This window comes from Musa acuminata, chromosome BXJ1-2, assembly GCF_036884655.1.
Source record: "Musa acuminata AAA Group cultivar baxijiao chromosome BXJ1-2, Cavendish_Baxijiao_AAA, whole genome shotgun sequence".
Classification (NCBI taxonomy): Eukaryota; Viridiplantae; Streptophyta; class Magnoliopsida; order Zingiberales; family Musaceae; genus Musa; species Musa acuminata.
Genome location: NC_088328.1, coordinates 24,308,286 through 24,326,351, shown reverse-complemented (window position 1 = coordinate 24,326,351; position 18,066 = coordinate 24,308,286). Strand labels below are relative to the sequence as shown.

General features: G+C 47.4%; 6 protein-coding genes across 8 annotated transcripts; 3 read left to right on the top strand and 3 right to left on the bottom strand.

Moving 5' to 3' along the window:
• Positions 1 to 627: 627 nt before the first annotated feature.
• On the bottom strand, positions 628 to 1,540 carry LOC135612775 (glucan endo-1,3-beta-glucosidase, acidic-like). The gene has a single exon (XM_065109436.1). It carries the CDS (start codon positions 1,244 to 1,246, stop codon positions 740 to 742), a length of 507 nt encoding a protein of 168 aa, XP_064965508.1. The 5' UTR covers positions 1,247 to 1,540; the 3' UTR covers positions 628 to 739.
• A 1,303-nt stretch (positions 1,541 to 2,843) lies between these two features.
• Positions 2,844 to 6,049, bottom strand: LOC103975932 (protein KINESIN LIGHT CHAIN-RELATED 2). Of its 2 annotated transcripts, none has more exons than XM_009391076.3 (3): positions 5,821 to 6,049; positions 3,310 to 5,304; positions 2,844 to 3,235 (listed from the first exon to the last, which is right to left on the bottom strand). In XM_009391076.3, exons 2-3 carry the CDS (start codon positions 5,238 to 5,240, stop codon positions 3,019 to 3,021), a joined length of 2,148 nt encoding a protein of 715 aa, XP_009389351.2. In that variant the 5' UTR covers positions 5,241 to 5,304; positions 5,821 to 6,049; the 3' UTR covers positions 2,844 to 3,018. The 2 variants fall into 2 exon arrangements, with proteins under 2 accessions (XP_009389351.2, XP_009389350.2); XM_009391075.3 differs by having other exon boundaries at positions 3,310 to 5,297; positions 5,821 to 6,048.
• A 995-nt stretch (positions 6,050 to 7,044) lies between these two features.
• On the bottom strand, positions 7,045 to 8,133 carry LOC135611722 (uncharacterized). Its single transcript, XM_065107378.1, has 2 exons — positions 7,506 to 8,133; positions 7,045 to 7,340 (listed from the first exon to the last, which is right to left on the bottom strand). Exons 1-2 carry the CDS (start codon positions 8,101 to 8,103, stop codon positions 7,045 to 7,047), a joined length of 894 nt encoding a protein of 297 aa, XP_064963450.1. The 5' UTR covers positions 8,104 to 8,133.
• A 598-nt stretch (positions 8,134 to 8,731) lies between these two features.
• LOC135602222 (probable glycosyltransferase At5g25310) lies at positions 8,732 to 11,068 on the top strand. Its single transcript, XM_065094245.1, has 5 exons — positions 8,732 to 9,178; positions 9,272 to 9,445; positions 9,703 to 9,812; positions 9,980 to 10,328; positions 10,391 to 11,068. Exons 1-5 carry the CDS (start codon positions 8,732 to 8,734, stop codon positions 11,066 to 11,068), a joined length of 1,758 nt encoding a protein of 585 aa, XP_064950317.1.
• A 488-nt stretch (positions 11,069 to 11,556) lies between these two features.
• LOC103975934 (proline-rich receptor-like protein kinase PERK9) lies at positions 11,557 to 14,701 on the top strand. Its single transcript, XM_009391078.3, has 8 exons — positions 11,557 to 12,957; positions 13,030 to 13,446; positions 13,505 to 13,591; positions 13,671 to 13,741; positions 13,816 to 13,892; positions 13,968 to 14,115; positions 14,186 to 14,347; positions 14,422 to 14,701. Exons 1-8 carry the CDS (start codon positions 12,159 to 12,161, stop codon positions 14,605 to 14,607), a joined length of 1,947 nt encoding a protein of 648 aa, XP_009389353.2. The 5' UTR covers positions 11,557 to 12,158; the 3' UTR covers positions 14,608 to 14,701.
• Positions 14,702 to 15,881: 1,180 nt separating this feature from the next.
• LOC135602238 (lysine-rich arabinogalactan protein 19-like) lies at positions 15,882 to 16,870 on the top strand. Of its 2 annotated transcripts, XM_065094247.1 has the most exons (3): positions 15,882 to 16,506; positions 16,620 to 16,739; positions 16,821 to 16,870. In XM_065094247.1, the coding sequence occupies exons 1-2, from the start codon at positions 15,931 to 15,933 to the stop codon at positions 16,701 to 16,703; spliced, it is 660 nt and encodes a 219-aa protein (XP_064950319.1). In that variant the 5' UTR covers positions 15,882 to 15,930; the 3' UTR covers positions 16,704 to 16,739; positions 16,821 to 16,870. The 2 variants fall into 2 exon arrangements, with proteins under 2 accessions (XP_064950319.1, XP_064950318.1); XM_065094246.1 differs by having other exon boundaries at positions 16,620 to 16,870.
• The last annotated feature ends 1,196 nt before the right edge of the window (positions 16,871 to 18,066 follow it).

Genomic DNA, 18,066 nt, shown 5'->3' with positions numbered 1-18,066 from the left:
TTCCCCGAGGATTATATATTATAAATGATTTATAATTCTATAAGATGGATTTTGGGATGGTTCGATGCAATTTACTTGATGAGTGAGTTAAATCGCAGCGAGGGTAGTGAAGAAGACAAACGTGATAGAGATAAGATTTTTCAGGAAATCTCTCGTGAGGAAAATCATGAGGGAAATACTTCCTCTGTAAATAGGAGAAGGACAACTTAATGTATTTAAGGTGTTTTATTTCTTTAATAAAGCTTCTTTAATAATTATTCTTATCTTTTATTATTTTCGGTATTAGAGCAATGAGAAAAGCAAAAATTCGCTCGCATTCAGCCAGCGACCAATGCCACTAAAAAAAGCTTTGCCTTCGACCAACGACCAAAAGGCTCCATGACCAATTCACATTTTCCTCATCGTAATAGTTTTCGTTGATCCGTCAAGAATGAAGCTATTTCACTTCTTCAATAAATTTTTTTTAATAATTATTTTTATCTTTTATTATTTTCATTAAAATCAAAGTGATTTTTTACTATCATGTCATTCCATGAGTTGCACTGCTAGTTGTTGTAGCTCTCCTTAACAGAGCTGCTCCCATCCCAGGTGAGAGAGGCGTCACCAACAGTGGCGGGAACTCAGAACGACCAACTGAGAACCAAAACTAAATGAGGAGAGATGTAGGAGATGAGATCCCCTGCGACCGAGACACCCCTGCGGCGGAACCATACCATCGAGACGCCAAACCCATCTCATTCTACGGCACGAAGCTGATCTTGAGGATGCGGTTTCCATCGACATTGAAGATGCCGAAATGATTCTCGTACTCTTTGCCCTCCTTCTTGTTCTGGTCGAACAGATTGGACGAGAACACCTCCACCGTGTCACGTGGCCTCATCGGGGTGCCGACCCCCTTCACCACCTTGTCGATGATTCCTTGGGCGTAAGCCGCTGCCTTTTCCGGCGTGGCAGCGGTTTTCCTCTTGGTCGGCCATCCCGTGGCCGTCACCATCACCGGTATCTTGGGAAACCCCTGCTTCTGCATTGCCGCCACCAGCGCATCCACGGTGGCGTCGAACAGATTGGAGTACGCCTTGCAGTCGTCATGGAACAACGCCTTGTTCACGCCGAAAAGCACGTAGTTGAGTGCCACCTTGAGAGGGTTGTCGACGTAGGTGTCGAATGGGTTCGTGTTCACCATGAGCGGCGACTCGGTCTCCGACAAGAACTGCAGCAACTGCTTCATGACGGGGAGCAGGCGCATCTCGAACTTGCCGGAAGAGGGAGTGAAGGTGACGCCGAGAATGGACGAGGCGGCCTGAGGGGGCCTAGAGCTTGATCTGTTTCTCGAGGCCCGGATTCTGCAAGGCCTTCTGAAGGTTGCGCATGGCGGGCACGAGGTTGGAGATGTACAAAGGGTCCTTGCGGACGACCTCGTTCCCGACACCCAGGTAGCGGACCTGGCTGGGGTCAACGTTGGTGAGGATGGCGGACTTGAGCCAGTCGACGACGTTGTCGACGCCGGCGGTGCAGAGATAGGTGAGGTTTACGTTGGTGAGGTTCTCGTTGTCGACGACGACGTTTGCAGCCAATGGCCTCCGTTGGTGAGGTTTACGTTGGGATTTGTTTTGGTTGGAAAGCGATTAGTAAGTTGCAGGATCACGAGATAAAGATGAGTCCGCGAAAACATTGAATAGACAGAAAAACATGCAATAAATGCAAGCGATAGCATGGTTCGGATTACGATACAGTCATCACGAGATAAAAGGCTATACAGGGGAGGCACAACACAGATGATGGTCTCCCTCAATGAAAACCCAAATACTTATCCAAATATAGCAAAAGGCTTATAAAATTACCTCTGTTGACCAAATTTGACCATAATCTATCAGGGTTGACCAGTCAATTTTCGCTTCCGCAGTTGCTACAACGAGCACAGTAACCGACCGGCCATCGCGATCGGCGACCGGACTTGTCGCTGGAGAAGAGGTTTGGCCGAATTTGGGCTCTTTCCTCTTTCTCTCTTCGTCCTCCTCCCTCACCCTCACCTCTTCCCTCTTTTTTCTCAAACCTTCACTGTGTCTTCCACGCCCCTCCCATCTTGGCCTTTGCTTCTATGAGTTCTACGGCAGCCTCTTGAAGTGCTTCATTAGATATGCACATGAGCAAGGTTGCCATGGCACTCTGATCAGCTTCTGCGGTAATCCCGGCCACCGCGACTACAGCAGGTGGTGAGGGCCCACGGGGAAGGGAGGCAGCAATGAAGACTTGGACGCTGGCTGCGATCAACAGCGTGGGCGACAGCCGTGAAACACGACCCGCGTGTGGTGGTGCGCGAGGGCAGCAGGCACGCGGGCGGCGACGCTGGCCGCAGGCAATAGCGTGGGCGACCAAGGCTTCTCGTCCTTGTCTCCGACGTTCGGTCTCCTATCTCCGTCACCGGCCAATTACTGCGCTCATTGCAGCAGCCGTGGTGAGGAGGAAGAAGCGAAGTTGATTGGTCAACCCTGGTCAACTTTGGTCAATCGGAGTAATTCTATAATTTTCTGTTTTTGTTAGATTTGGGTAAGTTTTCTCCTAGGAAGATCATTATCATATTATGACTCTTCTATCTCTGTACGAATAAGCTTTTTATAGAGATTCTTTATTTTTTTTTCGATATTTATATCGTAATTCGAATCATGTTAAATCATATGTATTTATTTTATATTTTATCAATTTTTTTATCGACTCGATAAAAAAAATTACAGTTGACATATCTCGCTAACCTCATTCCCAACATTTTGCACTTCTCAGAAGAACTGCAGTTGACATGACATTTTCTTTGTATGCTTAGCATTGCCTTCCATCACTGGTGTTCGTAGCATGCAATCACTTGTTCAACTTCATACACTGAAAGAGAACCCGTGTACAACCAAAGTTGAATATTATTAACCCCTCCCTCGTCCCTGGAATCGCAGCATAAGGAACGACAACAAAGCATTCGACATAATAATAATAATAATAATATGAGTGCTTCACCCCTCGATACCCTTCTCATACCACTGCAGTAACAGTGTTTTTGTTCATAGCATGCGGATTCTTGTCGAGCAGAGTTTCCAGAGACCTGGGTTTCCTGTTCCTCACTCTGCCAGCCTCCTTCAGCAACTCGGCCAACCTCCTCTTCTCATCATCTACCTCTGGGTTGGCCGTTCCCAAATTTTCCTCCCTTATCCCGACAACATACTCCAGGATCTCAATGGCTTCGTCCAACCTGGAACCAGGGAGTAAGCATGAGATTGCAAAATAGACGAGAAGGCACATACATAGCCGTTTCTGAGTGCATACCTTCCCATAGCATCGTAAGTTCCGGCGAGATTGCTGTACACACCTAATGTGTCCGGATGAAATGGTCCATACTCTTGTTCAAGAATGCTCCTGGCTTCCTCGAACAGCTCCGCGGCCTCGATGATTGCGAACCTCTGAACGCAAACAAGGCCCATCTGGTTCAACGCAACTCCAAAGAAAGCCGACTTCTTCTCCCCGCATGCCCGCAGCTTGGTGATGGCATTCTTGAAGGAAATATAGGACTCGTCGTAGTCGCCTCTGATGTAGTGTAGCACCCCCATCTGTGCCTCGATGCCCGCGATGGTGTTTTGATGGCCAGGAGAGTTACTGTACATCTTCGAGGCCTTCTGTAGTAGCTTCAGTGCCTGCTCATGCTCGTTCATCGACTCGAATATGGAAGAGACATTGGTCAGACCGGCGGCGACTTCCTCCGAGGATACACCGGGAATTGGCTTGCCGTAGATTCGAAGAGCGTTTTCGCAGTGGGACTTGGATTCCCTGAACTTTCCGATCCTGTTGTATAAATCAGCAAGACGAACAAAGACCGACGCGACTGTTGGATGGTTCTCCCCTTTGGTGGCCTTAAACACGGTCAGAGACTTCCGGTATGCAAACACCGCCTCCTCGTATCGTCCCAACGTGAGGTAGATGTCTCCGATGCTGCAGTCAACGGAAGCCACCTCTGTTTCCTGGCCATTGGCCACCAAAGCCATGCTCACCGAGACTAGATGCTCCAGGGCCGCTTCATGATCTCCCTTGGCATCACAAATGAGAGCCATGAGCCTCCTATCTGCTGCTTCTTCCAAAGACGCGGTTTCGCCCTTCTCTCTGTGTATGTCAAGAGCCTTCCGGCACAACCTCTCGGCCTCATCAAACTGGAGGGCTTGGACATGAGCTTCGGCGACGTAGCGGCAAGTTTCACCGACTCGTGGATCCAGATCACCCAGCGCACGACTCTGAATCGCCAATCCTTCCGTGTAGCACTGCAGGGAGCTCCCCAGGTGCCCCAGCATGGCGTATGTGTCACCTAGCAGCATATAACCAGAAAACTTGGCAAGTGCATGCTCTAGGCCTTCCTCAAGGGCTGGAATCTCAATCGAGCGGTGAAGAACCGGGACAGCCTCCGCATACTGTCCTAGGTTGCAGTAGATCGCTGCTACGACGTGGAGGCTCATGACCAAGTCCAAGCTGGGCATCCCGCCGGCGCATTTCTCGAATGAATTGGCTGCTCGGAGGGCATACTTGAGAGCTCTTTTTGCATTATTGGAAGCAATCAAATCCCTCGCATGCTTAAGAAGGAAAGGCCCCAGGTCTGGGTTCTCCAGCCCTGCTTCCGATGGATCCTGGGTTCCGTTCTCCCAATTTGGCTCTCCTCTAGGGTACTTGTTCTGTTTCTTCAGACGCCCCACCGCAGAGCCAAGCTTCGCCACACTTTTATCGTCTTTCTCAGGGGAGCTTTTGGCCCTAGTGCTGGAATTCATGGAGGCATCAGACTTCAGTCGCAATCCAGGAGGCCTTCTCGACTTCTTCGACGAGATATTAGGGGACTGGGTCTTTGAGGTATTCTCTTGTTTCTGTGCAGCCATCCCATTTTCCTCTCTCTGGTTTATTGATTTCACGGAGTCCCCTTCCCCACCTGCCAGATGACACAGCTCCGAGTCGATTCTTGACTCCTCACCGTCCGAGCCAAAGCTCTGTTGAGACAGTGATTCGTTGCTGGAGCTCTCCATCTCACACACGTTATGATACAGCTGCTCGATCGAGAGGTCCTTGCAACCGTCAAGAACAAGTTCCAGAGCCTCACTCGGCGCACTCTTCAGGCTTGGAGAAATCGGTGATCTTGATGTGGTTTGGTTCTCTTTGATATCTGAAGAATTCAATCCATTTGCCGTCACGTTCGTACCGACTCCATCCATTTCGATTCCCGGCATGTTGACGTCGTCAGAATAGCAGGCGGAACCCCAGATCAACAACAGCAACCCTGCAAACTATTCGCTAGCACAGGAAACGGAAAATTCTCTTTCAACGAAGGAAAGAAGAGCTCGCGATATATATGGTCATGAAATCAAATCTAATAACGATTTTTCTTAAACAACAAATTGAATCATCATGTTGTAGAACGGATCAAATAAAGAACGAAAGTAACCAGGCTAAACAAACAAAGAACAGAGAAAGCTTGCTATACTGGATCATGGAAGGCACAAGATGTGATCTTTCAAATGAACGAACAAATGGAAGAACGTAAAACATTAGAAACAGCAACCATCCGTCCCTAAAAGAAAAACAATTAGACGATCGACACGCATTTGAGATTCACAAACGAGAAATCGAGGAATTCTCCACGGATATCACGGGATGACATATAGATCACCTCGGATTCCATCACTCAACACCAAAACCAAATCATAAACACACGAATAAATCGACGCATTGTAATTTGCACCGGCTATACGAGAAGTCTCGTCCTCGATATGATCCAAGATCGCCGGACATAGAGAACGCATTCCATACCTAAAATCCCCCCATCTTGTCCAATTTTTCGGAGCGAGGGTCGTCGTTGAGCACTCCCATTTCACGGAAAAGATCGTGCTATATAAGACTGGGATGCATCGTGAAAAGATGGGGGATTAGGTGGGACGGGAGGCGACGGGATAGGGAAGCAAAAGAAGGAGGTTGGGAGAGGGAGAGAGAGAAGGCGACTCCTCTCCCGCCCAGGCCGATTCCCGGGGGGAGCTCTTCCCTCCTTAACGTGACGGATTTGCCCATCCATCAGCGCATCACCCGTTGGATCTACGGACGGCCGGGATTGGTATCTCAGTAGACGCGCCCCCCTCCTCGGATAAAGACAAAGGGAAAAGCTGGAGATGGTGATTGGTTGGTGATCTAACGGGGACATGTACATCGACCGACGGGAAGAGGGTATTATCCCGTCATCGGTGATCGAGCAGGCTCAGATTAGGGTACAAGAAAGGTAAGGTGGGTGGACCACCACGTGTCGCGATCATAAAGATGGTCTGTCTTATCAATCTTACCACTAGATATGTTGATGTAAGACCGTCGCAAGACGTGCGGATGGCATCAATATGCATGTAAATGAGTGGGTGTGTACAGAGGGATGATTGGAGAGTGGTGAAGTGATGATGGAACAATAAATCGAATCAATTGAAACCTGGGTGGCTTGGATTGGGTGCAGGCTATTCCCCGATGTGTTGTTGGTTCGAGTGCTTTTGATTCTTTACTCCCAAGGAAGGAAGCATGGAAAGCAGAGAAAGAGTGGGTGGTTTGGCCGTCGACGTAGAGGGAAGTAGGAAGGGGAGGTGATGGGAACAAAGGAAAGCGAAGGTAGGGAAGGCTTACCGGCGGCTGCTCCCGGAGTCGAGAGGTTGGCAGCCAGCGACCTGGGCCCCGCCTTCACATTTAATTCTATGATTGATGTGCTAGTAGTTAATGTGATTGGTTAATGGTCGGTATGACGCACTTGTATGGTCATCGTCACGTGCATGATTATTTATCTTTTTTTAATGACCAAGTATTATATTTTTATTAGTTTTATAAATTATTTTGTGTGATTTTTAAATAAGTTATATCTTAACGTAATAATACACGCTCACAAATGACCACAGTCAACTCTTATCTTCACATTAGTATGTCAGAATACGAGGATGGCAACATCGTCTCACAGGAGAACAAATACATTGGGATAACCTTCTGATAGAACATAAGTTTCCATGTTCCCTATAGTAGCCTACTGCTGTTGGCGTTGTCATTGGCTTTCCGCGCCAAATTGCTGCGGTGCAACTTGGTGAACTCGATGCACTGCCTCATCATCGTTAGCACCGTGAAATGCGTCTCGAAGTTGTTCTTTGACGTCCAGGGACGCCGGAGATGGAGCATGTTGCCGGCGGTGTAGTTTTCGATGAAGTAGACGCAGTCTGTTCGGGCTCGGAGGGCGATCTCCCGCCGGAGTTCCTCGGCTTGCCTCTTACTCTTTATGTGCTTCTTGTGGGTTAGCACGACCACAAATTGCAGGCCTACGAGCAACAACAGCCGTGTGTTATGTTAGACAACGGCCGTAGGCCTGCGTAGAGGTGCCACTGAGCTATACATGCCAAGAAGGAGATCCATGTCGGGAGAGAAAGTGAAGGGAGTCGCGACGTGGGAACCGAACGATTCATCTTAGGGGTGCAATGAGATACCTCTTTCACGGACCACGGTAGCGATGTCGGCCAGCTTTTTGACCGCCACGCGACTTTCCTTCGATGGTCCGCCGCAGCGGAGCACCAGGATCACGCAGTCCGGCGGAGGGTTGCCAGGGCTGCCGCAGACGGCGGCTTCCACGTCCGACCTCGTTAGAATTCCCGGCTCCGGCAGGGCCGGGGCGTCCACCATCTCCACCACCGCGTCCTCCTCTTCCTCGTCCTCCGACCCCCCTCCCTCCTCCTCCTCCTCCTGGCTGCTGCCCCTCGCCACCGCAGCACGGACGACTAGGCGGGCGAGTGTAGCGCCTCCAGGGCCCCGCGGGGCCGTCTCAGTCCGGAGGAGCACCGGCCCGGCATCAGCGGCGAGGGCACGGCAAGCGGTGTTGATGAGGGCGCTCTTCCCATGGGCCCTGAACCCCGTGACCAGGACCGCGGGAGGCTCATCGAGGCGGCGGAGGGCGTCGCGAACGTCACGGCGCAGCGCAGCGACGGCCTCCTCCCGGTGGACGCTCCTGAGGGCGACGAACGCCGCCACTCCGGTGATCGCAGCGGCGGCGAACCTGAGGAGGAGGGGCACCGCGCTGGCTGGGAACATGAGGCCTCTTCCTGGCCTTCTTAAAAGGGTTTGACAAATATAAAAATCTACGGAGGGAAGGGTGTAGAGACAGACAGTCGCTGACCTCTTTGACTTTTTCGAAGGATCGTAAGGAGGAAACAGAAGATCGTGAAGAGAACAAGAATAAAGATACATCTCGAAGAACCGTGGAATCAAGGAAACGATGAAAGCATTCAGTTCTTTGCCTCCTTTCATGGCTCAACTCTTTATTCCGTGATGAATCCAGTGTTTGATTTTTCCTTTTTTCCCCTAATATTGAGAATAAATCCAAATATGTATTTAGATTTTGAGCTTTTTACTTGTATATATGTAATAATATAAATTGGAAAGTGGAGATACTGTTCTAATTAGTAACCATATCTTGAGATATCTTACCATCGAATGAAACCCATGGAGGCAACAACTACCAACAAAGTTACAATTACCGATTACTCCGTCACCGGTAAGTTTAAATTAGAGTTCAGTGATAATGATCAGGGATAAGAACGTCATTTTACGCTCCAAATTACGACTACACAGCGGATTTGTCGCCCTCGCTGTCGCCAATTTTCCCCCGCCTTCTTGCCTTTTTTTTGGGTTCACTGTCCATCGCAAGCCCATGTCGCAGATGTCTGCCTTCCATCTCTGGCGCCGGCGGACGACGCGAACCAAACATCTCCGGCCCACGGCCATGATCGACTATGAGAAGGCAGTGGACCGCTGCCTGGGATGGGGGGGCGGTGCCGGCGCCGGAGGTTGGAGGAGTCTATTACTTCTCGTCGCCCTCGTCGCGTCGACGGCGGCGCTCTACGCGTCCTTCTCCTCCACCCTCCGCGTCTCCGCCTGGTTCTTGGTTCCTCTTCCCTCCAATTCTTCCCCCGAGGAGTTCGTTCTCCTACCGTCGCCTCCTCCTACTCACCGTCACACTCGTCCGCCGCTTGGCTGCCCTCCTGCTTCTACTCCGCCCCCAACCGAAGTCCCTGTTTCAACCGCATCACCGTCTCTCATTGCGCCTTCTCCTTCTCCGGCCGAGGGTGCATATGATCCAAAGACGCCGCCTTTGGTGCCCGATGGGGTGGGTAAAGCAAAACTACTTTCTTGCATGGCTTTAAGTCAAACGTTGAAGCGTTTACCAACAGGCCACTGACTTCTTGTTGACGTTCCGTAGCCCGGTTTCACTTCAAGCCCCGGTTTTCTCCCTGTTTCGACCGTGACGCCTCCTTCCGTTGCACCACTTCCTCCTCCTCGAGTCGGCGATGATGCCATGGTGAATCCTACAAACGCTGATGCTTTTTGTTTGTATTACAGTGAAGTAGGAATGGTGTCAGAGACTGAGAGTTTGGTTTCTTGCGTTGGTTTGCACAGTCTGTTTCCACTTCGAAGAACATCACCAAGGCGGCCTTTGCCACTAAGACACCTTCGACTGGAGTCTCTAATGCGGCAGAAGTGAATGCTACAGGAGTGGCAGAGGTCCCAAATCACTGGCGAGAGGTAGACGCGTAAGCTTGCAATTCCTTCATTTACGATCCAAAAAAGAGTTCGTTCGGTGGTAAGATTGAACCCTACTTGACTTTTTGAGCGCCTATCATGCTAATGCAGACGGATCTGCAGCTTATACACGCAAAGAAGGAGATCGCTGGTGCACCTGTTGTTCTGCACGACCCGGATCTTTATGCTCCGTTGTTCCGGAATGTTTCAGTTTTCAAGAAGTGAGGAAGAGTTCTTCTTATATCTGATCATTCATTATATGAAGAATTCTCTTCTTGACTGTTCTAGTTTCTGCTTCTTATCTTTAGTTGAGTCCCACTTGCCTTGTTCGATTCGCTTCTTAGAGGTCACAAAAAACTAAAAAGTTCAAAGAATCAAATGCTTTCAGGAGCTATAAGATGATGGAAAGAATTCTGAAGGTCTACATCTACGAGGATGGACCCAAACCACTCTGCCACACACCACATCTTGATGGCATTTACGCTTCCGAAGGATGGTTCATGAAATTAATGGAGGAAAACACACAGTTTGTCGTGAAAGATCCAAACAAGGCCCACTTGTTCTACCTACCATATAGTTCGCGGCAGCTGAGAACCCATCTTTATGTTGCTGGTTCGCGTAGTATGCAGCCACTATCAATCTTTCTGAGGGACTATGTCAACTCCATCTCCGCCAAGTATCCTTTCTGGAACAGGACAAGAGGAGCAGATCATTTTTTGGTTGCTTGCCATGATTGGGTAAGCTCCCGCTAATCTTTCAATTACTACTCGTATCACAACTATGACTTCTTCTCGTCCAGGCAACATACACGACCAACCTGCATGAGGATCTGCGGAAGAACACGATCAAAGTGGTATGCAACGCAGATGTTTCTGAAGGAGTTTTCGTCCGTGGAAAAGATGTCTCCCTTGCGGAGACATACGTAAGAACACCCAACAGTCCCCGGAAGGCCATAGGAGGAAGACCTGCTTCCAGGAGATCTATTCTGGCCTTCTTTGCCGGACAAATGCACGGCCGTGTTAGGCCCATCCTTCTTCGGTACTGGAGAGGCAGAGACAGAGACATGAGGATATACGAAGTGCTGCCGGATGAGATCGCAGCCAAAATGTCATACATCGAACACATGAAATCGAGCAAGTTCTGCATCTGCCCAATGGGGTATGAAGTGAATAGCCCAAGGATTGTGGAGGCCATCTATTACGACTGTGTGCCGGTGATCATAGCAAATAATTTCGTGCTCCCATTCGAAGAAGTGCTCGACTGGGGTGCGTTCTCTGTAGTGGTAGCAGAGAAGGATATACCAAAGCTGAAGCAGATTCTACTGGGAATTAGTGGCAGGCGATACGTGAGGATGCAGACGAACGTGAGGAGATTACGGAAGCATTTTCTATGGAACGATAAACCAGTGAAGTATGATCTCTTTCACATGATTTTGCACTCGATTTGGTTTAATAGATTGAACCATTACTCATTATAAATTGTTCTGTGATTATTATAAGGAACTGTATGAATCATTTTTGATTCATTGTAACTTAGCACAACCTGGGTACAATATAAATCGTTAAGGTCAAAGCCTGAATGCTCTGCATTGACGACACCCAGTGATGCATGTTCGAGTTCCATGTTTAACGGGTCCACTAAGCAAGCAATGTGAGTTGTTGGAATTTGCATGTTAGGTTGACAAAGTAGCACAGTTAAATAATGATGATATTTTGATTTGCCAACCTTTGAGTCATTACAACTCCAACCACATTTATGTTGCTAAATAGAAAATATTGAGCGTATAAACCACATTAATTAGGATTTCTCTTCCTTTGGAGGAAGGTCACTAACTTCTTCCAGGCTATTTCGGAGAAGATAGTGTGTTCAAGCAAAGTCTTCTCTCTCTCTCTCTGTCTCTGTATATTTCTATACACACACACACACGCAAGAGGGGGCGAAGACTGAGTTGTCGGCACGTCTGCGGAGAAAGAGGCGAGGAGGTGTGGTCTGCTCTGTTTACAGCTCGGGGCATTCTTTAGTTTTATGGGAGATTTGTTTTTGGCGACGTGCTCGACTTGAGCTGGCAGGCTTAGGAGGTCGGCCGAGACTTTGTGCGAGTTGTGTTCCTCCTCATGGTTCGCCCTTCCGGTGTGGAATCTTTTGATAAAGGTAAGGTGGGACTCGGCGGAGCTTGTTCGGGAAAAGGTCGCGTTTTTGGGGTTGGGCATTCGCTGCGGAATGCAGTGCTCGTTTTGGACTGTGGAGCTTGGCGCTTTGGGATCGGGAACGCTCTTGGTCGGTCCTTGTGTCGGGCAAATTTTGAGAAAGGTGGGATCTTTCAACTCTTGTGCAGAGAAAGTCGTGAGTTCTGGATGGATTTGCCTGTGGCTGTGTGCTAAATTTACTACTGGGGTTTTGGCATTGCAATCTTGGAGTTCGATGGGTATCGATCTGTGAGTTCGATGGCATTGCAATCTTGGAGAATGTTAATGTAAGGGGAGGAGCTCAAACTAGTCTGACGCTCTCCTCCTCCTCCTCTTCCGGCGGCGGAAAGAAGATTTGTTTGTCTTGAAAAATATAAAGGCATGTCCTCCCCTCCACCCTCTCCGTCAGCGACACCACCTTCAACTTCCCCGCCTCCACCTACTTCCCTCTCCCCGCCTCCCGCCTCCAACTCACCACCCCCTGCTCCCAATGCCCCTCCTCCTACCCCGCCCTCTCCACCACCAGCATCACCACCGCCGCCAACACCACCACCCCCTGCGGATGTTCCTCCTCCACCTGTTGTCACTTCTCCGCCGCCACCGGCCCCTCCACCACCATCTGTTTCTCCTCCACCGCCGGCATTGTCTCCTCCACCGGCTTCAACTCCGCCTCCACCACCTTCTGCCTCCACTCCTCCTGCAGCTGCTCCTCCTCCTCCACCACCATCAGCTACACCACCGCCCACTAACTCACCACCGCCTCCACCATCGGCTACACCGCCGCCTACTATTTCTCCCCCGCCGCCTGGCAGCCAATCACCTCCTGCCCCTGCTCCCAGTAATTCTACGGGCGGTTCACCTCCTGCTCCACCCAAACCCCCTTCTCCTCCTTCACCCTCTCCCTCTGCCTCACATCGAGCTCCAGCTGATCCGATCAGCCCAAGTTCCAACGGGTCGGGAATTCCTACTTCAGATGTGGGACAGAAGAGTGGCCAATCCTCAGGAGATGGCGGCATGAAGGCTGGACCTGCTGTAGCTGTTGCGCTGGTAACTGCTGTTGTGTTACTTGGCCTGCTAGGAGCCATCACGTGGATCGTAAGGAGAAAGCGAAGGAAGCCACCTGCTAACTATGAATCAGGCTTTGCCATGTCTTCACCATACCAGTCCTCAGTAATGTCAGGTAATTCCCATCGACAATAGCAGACAACACTTTGGCCATAGTTGACCTCCTTTACATTGTTCTACTTATCAGAGTCGTCCCACCAGAGGTCTCCATCGGCTCCTCTTGTACACCACCACAACCACCACAAGTCTGGAAGTCTGGCATCTGAGTCGATGGTAGCCAGCACGATAGGTAGCGCAACGTCGTGGTTTTCCTACGAAGAGCTGTACGAGATAACCAATGGCTTCTCACCTCAGAATATTTTGGGGGAAGGAGGATTTGGTTGTGTCTACAAAGGGTGCTTATCCGACGGAAGAGAAGTGGCTGTGAAGCAATTGAAGGTGGGCAGTGGCCAGGGAGAGCGCGAATTCAAAGCCGAAGTTGAGATCATCAGCCGTGTCCACCATCGCCATTTGGTCTCGCTCGTTGGATACTGCATCTCGGACAACCAAAGACTGCTCGTGTATGACTACGTCCCCAATGGAACACTCGAATCTCATCTTCACGGTAAGGTTTCCTTTTACTCATGTCATTGATGTCAAAAATAGCTTATTAGCATCTGCAGGGAAAGGAGGTCCGGCCATGGATTGGGCAACGAGGGTTAAAGTCGCAGCTGGTGCAGCTCGTGGCATAGCTTACCTGCATGAGGATTGTATGAATTCCTCACTAAAACTTGGTTCTCACGTCTGCTTTGACTGTTTCTCTCTTCATCTTGTTGGGATTTTGACCAGGTCATCCAAGGATTATTCACAGAGATATAAAGACTTCGAACATTCTATTGGACAACAAGTTTGAAGCTCAGGTTATCCTCAATACAGGGGTTGTGTTAGTGTTTATTTTGGTCGTGTTAGTAACTCGTGTTGATTCATTTCCCAGGTTTCTGACTTTGGGCTTGCAAGGTTGGCTATGGATGCCTGCACACATGTGACCACACGTGTAATGGGGACTTTTGGGTATGTGAAACATATGCATGCATGCATACAACCCAGCATGTTAAACGATCTGATGATAGGGTTTGGTGTTTCCAGATATTTAGCCCCAGAATATGCATCCAGTGGCAAGCTGACCGAGAGATCTGACGTGTTTTCCTTTGGAGTCGTGCTTCTGGAGCTCATCACCGGAAGAAAGCCTGTTGATGGCACTCGTCCTTTGGGCGATGAAAGCCTCGTTGAGTGGGTGAGTAAGATACAATCAACATGTTGCTATTATACCTCTTCAGACGTCAGCTGGAACTGTGATCTTCCAGGCTCGACCATTGCTGGCCCATGCCATCGAAACTGGAGAGTTCGGAGAACTACCCGATTCGAGGCTGGAAGATGCCTACGACGACACCGAAATGTTTCGGATGATCGAAGCAGCTGCCGCATGTACCCGTCACTCCGCAGCAATGAGGCCTCGAATGGGAAAGGTATCACCCGATCATCACATCCTGGGTAGTTCTGGATTTCTGGTGTGGCCATGTTCATGTGTTCTTGGTTGCAGGTGGTCAGAGTTCTCGATAGTTTGAGCGACGTTGACCTCCACAACGGTGTCAAACCGGGTCAAAGCGAGGTGTTCAACGTGGGACAGACGGCAGATATCAGATTGTTTCAGCGGTTGGCATTTGGGAGCCAAGAATTCAGTTCGGAGTATAGCCAGTCCAATTGGAGTCGTCAATCAGATCTGTGATCCAATTGGACCCCAAGAACAGCAGTTGACTTTTGGTCAAACTTATATTTGTACCCATTAAATTCAAACAGGATCGGATCCAAATTTTCATTTATTTTTCTGGCATTTCGGAAGCATGATTTTGAACCGCTCTTGCATTGAACACATAACACTGTCGTATCAATTAGCAATGTATCCCGGTGTTCCTAAAACCTAATGGCTTCTTTGATGGATCATAGGAAACTTGAAGATGATGATTCTTTCAACTCCTCCCTACTTCCTCTCAAGACTACGTTCCATACTCCAGTTGTTGTCTATGTTGTATAGAATCTTGGTCTTGGCATGAAAATGTTTCGTAAGAAGTTGACGTTTCCTCACTAATCCATGCATTTGATGGCCAAACTATATTAGGACAGATGAATCACAAAAAAAGGTTATTAACAATCAAAGACAAAAAAAAGAATTAGTTCTCGGAATTCTTTAGAAGGGAGTTCGAAGCGGATAACTAAATTCAAAAGAAGGTTAGTAATTTGGTACTGAGATATTGCATGAACGAAATATGAATGTATGATACAAGTTCAAATGAAAAATGATACTACATAATATTTTTAATTAAACATCGAAAAAAATATACACTGATCTCATCTGATACCATCTTAAAAATATGACCAATGATCACAAACAATAAAATTTTATTGTTTTACAATTGTAATGTTTGTTTTTTCAAGGGGAAAAATAAAAGAAATATTCATAAGCAAATAGGAGTTTTGAAGGTCTTTTTTACTAGGATATATGACATGTACAGTGATTACACCTACACAGTTGGAGCAAGTATAATAATAATAATAATAATAAATAAATAAATAAATAAATAAATAAGTTATACAATTTTTATTCATCAATCTCTTGGGAAGGTTAGGTGGTAAAAGATTTGGAGTGAAGGTTTCTTCAGAAACTAGCAAACCTGTTGGTGGTAAGCATCTTCCTTCAGATGCTGACACTTCATCTTCCAGCAAGAAAAGATCCATCAACAAGTACCTGTAACTCCTGAAAGGCCCAACTGGATGATGCTGTGTTTGTGGTATTAATACATGAAGAGCAAATTCAAATTGTTCTAACTTGCTTGTAGCTCTCAAACCAGATCGGAGGTAATGATGTGTTGTCTCCAACCCAAATCATTCCATCAAGTTGTTCTGCTGTCCTTTTAATTACTCCTCCAACGCAACCACCTTCCTTGCTTTCTTCCCCCTGCAAACCATCGAGCTGCTGTCAGATCTCTTTATATGCGGCACCAGATGGACGTGCATCCCTCACACACACACACACCTCGACCCTCATCTATCGATGGAGTCCTTGTGGTGCACTACTCTTTGTTTCATGTCGCTTGCATGCATTGGAATCGGCATCGCCGGAGCCCAAGCACCGGCTGCTGCACCATCTCAACAACCACCACCCACCGCTGCTACAGCTCCGGTCACGTCGCCACCTACGTCCAGCCAAACAAGCCCGCAAGTACCTCCGGCTTCTTCACCCAGCCCACCGGTGCTGCCACCACCACCAGCCACACCTCCACCGCTAACGCCTCCCCCGGCATTGGCACCTTTACCACCAGCGCCTACTTCACCGCCGCCAACATCGCCGTCACCGGCTGTGCCTCCACCGACTCTGCCACCCGTTCCACCGCCATCGCCGCAAGTGCCAACCCCGGCTCCAGCTGCGCTCGTGCCAGTATCGGCACCGCCCGAGCTCAGCCCTGCACCTGCTCCTGCAAAGAGTAAGAAGAAGCACCGGAGGAGGAGGAGGCATAAGAAGAAGCATGCACAAGCACCCGCTCCTACATTGCACAGCCCGCCGGCACCGGCTGTACCAACACCCCCAGAGGAGAACGTTCCCAGCCCGGCGCCACAACCGGATGACTTGGTGATTGAGATCAAAACTCGTCTTCATTATCTATCCTTACTATATATGAAATGTCTTTTCCTCCTTGTGATAATAAGATTTTATTCACCTCTATATCACTCCGGTAAATGCAGAATAGGAGCAGTGTCATATCTGAGGTGGGATGGTGGGCGAGAACCGTACTCGCGATTCTGGTGCTGTCATGGAGTTACTACTGAGGCTTGCGATTCGACATACGACGTGACTCTTTTTGGGTATATTATTATTATTATTTTTTGTTGTTGGAAGAGTTATTTCCATCATTTTTATGCAAACGATGTTTATTCATTATAAAGGTGTGTTGGATTTGTAATGCGAAAAGAAATGGGTGGCTATTCTCTGACGACGTGACTTGGGACATTACAACAACATGAGTGGGCACGAAATCGGAGAGATCACAACAACTTAATTAGAATTATTTTGGCCGAACAAATTATGTTTAAAGCCGAATTTGATTTATGAGTTACAAACACGATCGCGTGTGACTTTGAGATGAATGATCGTATTTTCTAACATGAGTTGGCTCATCCGAATGCCGAATTCAATGATAACATACCTTACATACATACATACATACATTTACACACATAAACACATGATTTGATAATTATATATTTTTATATTAAATTAATATCTAATATGTTGTATGTTAATAACGTCTATCTTAATCGAAACCAGACTCATTATATCTTAATTCAAAGTGAATTGACCAAACTAAAATTGAATCATCTCAATCAAACTAGTATTTTTATTTAATTTAATTGATCAATTCGGATCAAAACAAATCAACTTTAATTTTTAAAAAAATATTAATCTGACCAACTTCATTATTTTAAGCTCTTGATTGATTCAAACTAGTCAATCATACTGGCCCAGAAATCTCAAAAACTCTAAAATTTTAAGGTTAAATTCATAAATCTTATTATATCAATCTAATTGGACCAAAATTCTAATTCGATTCAATTGAATTAAATCGAATTTATAAATTAATTAACTATAATCGATTTTGAACGTGTTGGATAAGTAAGTCTCATCCAATCCTGATTGGTTTGCTTAGGGTTATGGGAAGACAAGCTGATCATTTACCATGACAGCAGAACTACAACCCATAAGAACGAGCCGTCTGATGCCACCTTTCCAGAATAAAAAATAACGCAAAATTAGGTGGTCGGTGACTTCTATCATTTATTTATTTATTTATATTATATTATAAACTTGGTCAAGATTAAGCCACCAATCGTTTGTATTGTCATCTGCATTAGAAGACATGGAGTTTTTAATACCAAACAAACTCATGATTTGTGCTAATTTGGTTCAAACCAAATAAAATTATAATAAATCTCAATTATTTGATTTTTTTGTTTCAATCTCTCGTCTTGTTGTTTCTGGAGAGAGAGAGAAAGAAAAGTGAACAAAACAAAATCCATTTTTAAATGACTAAACATATAATTAATTCTATATACTTTACAAGATATAAATGTAAGGAAAAAGGAAAAAAGAAAATTCCAATTTGATATTTATTATATATATTAATTTGATAAG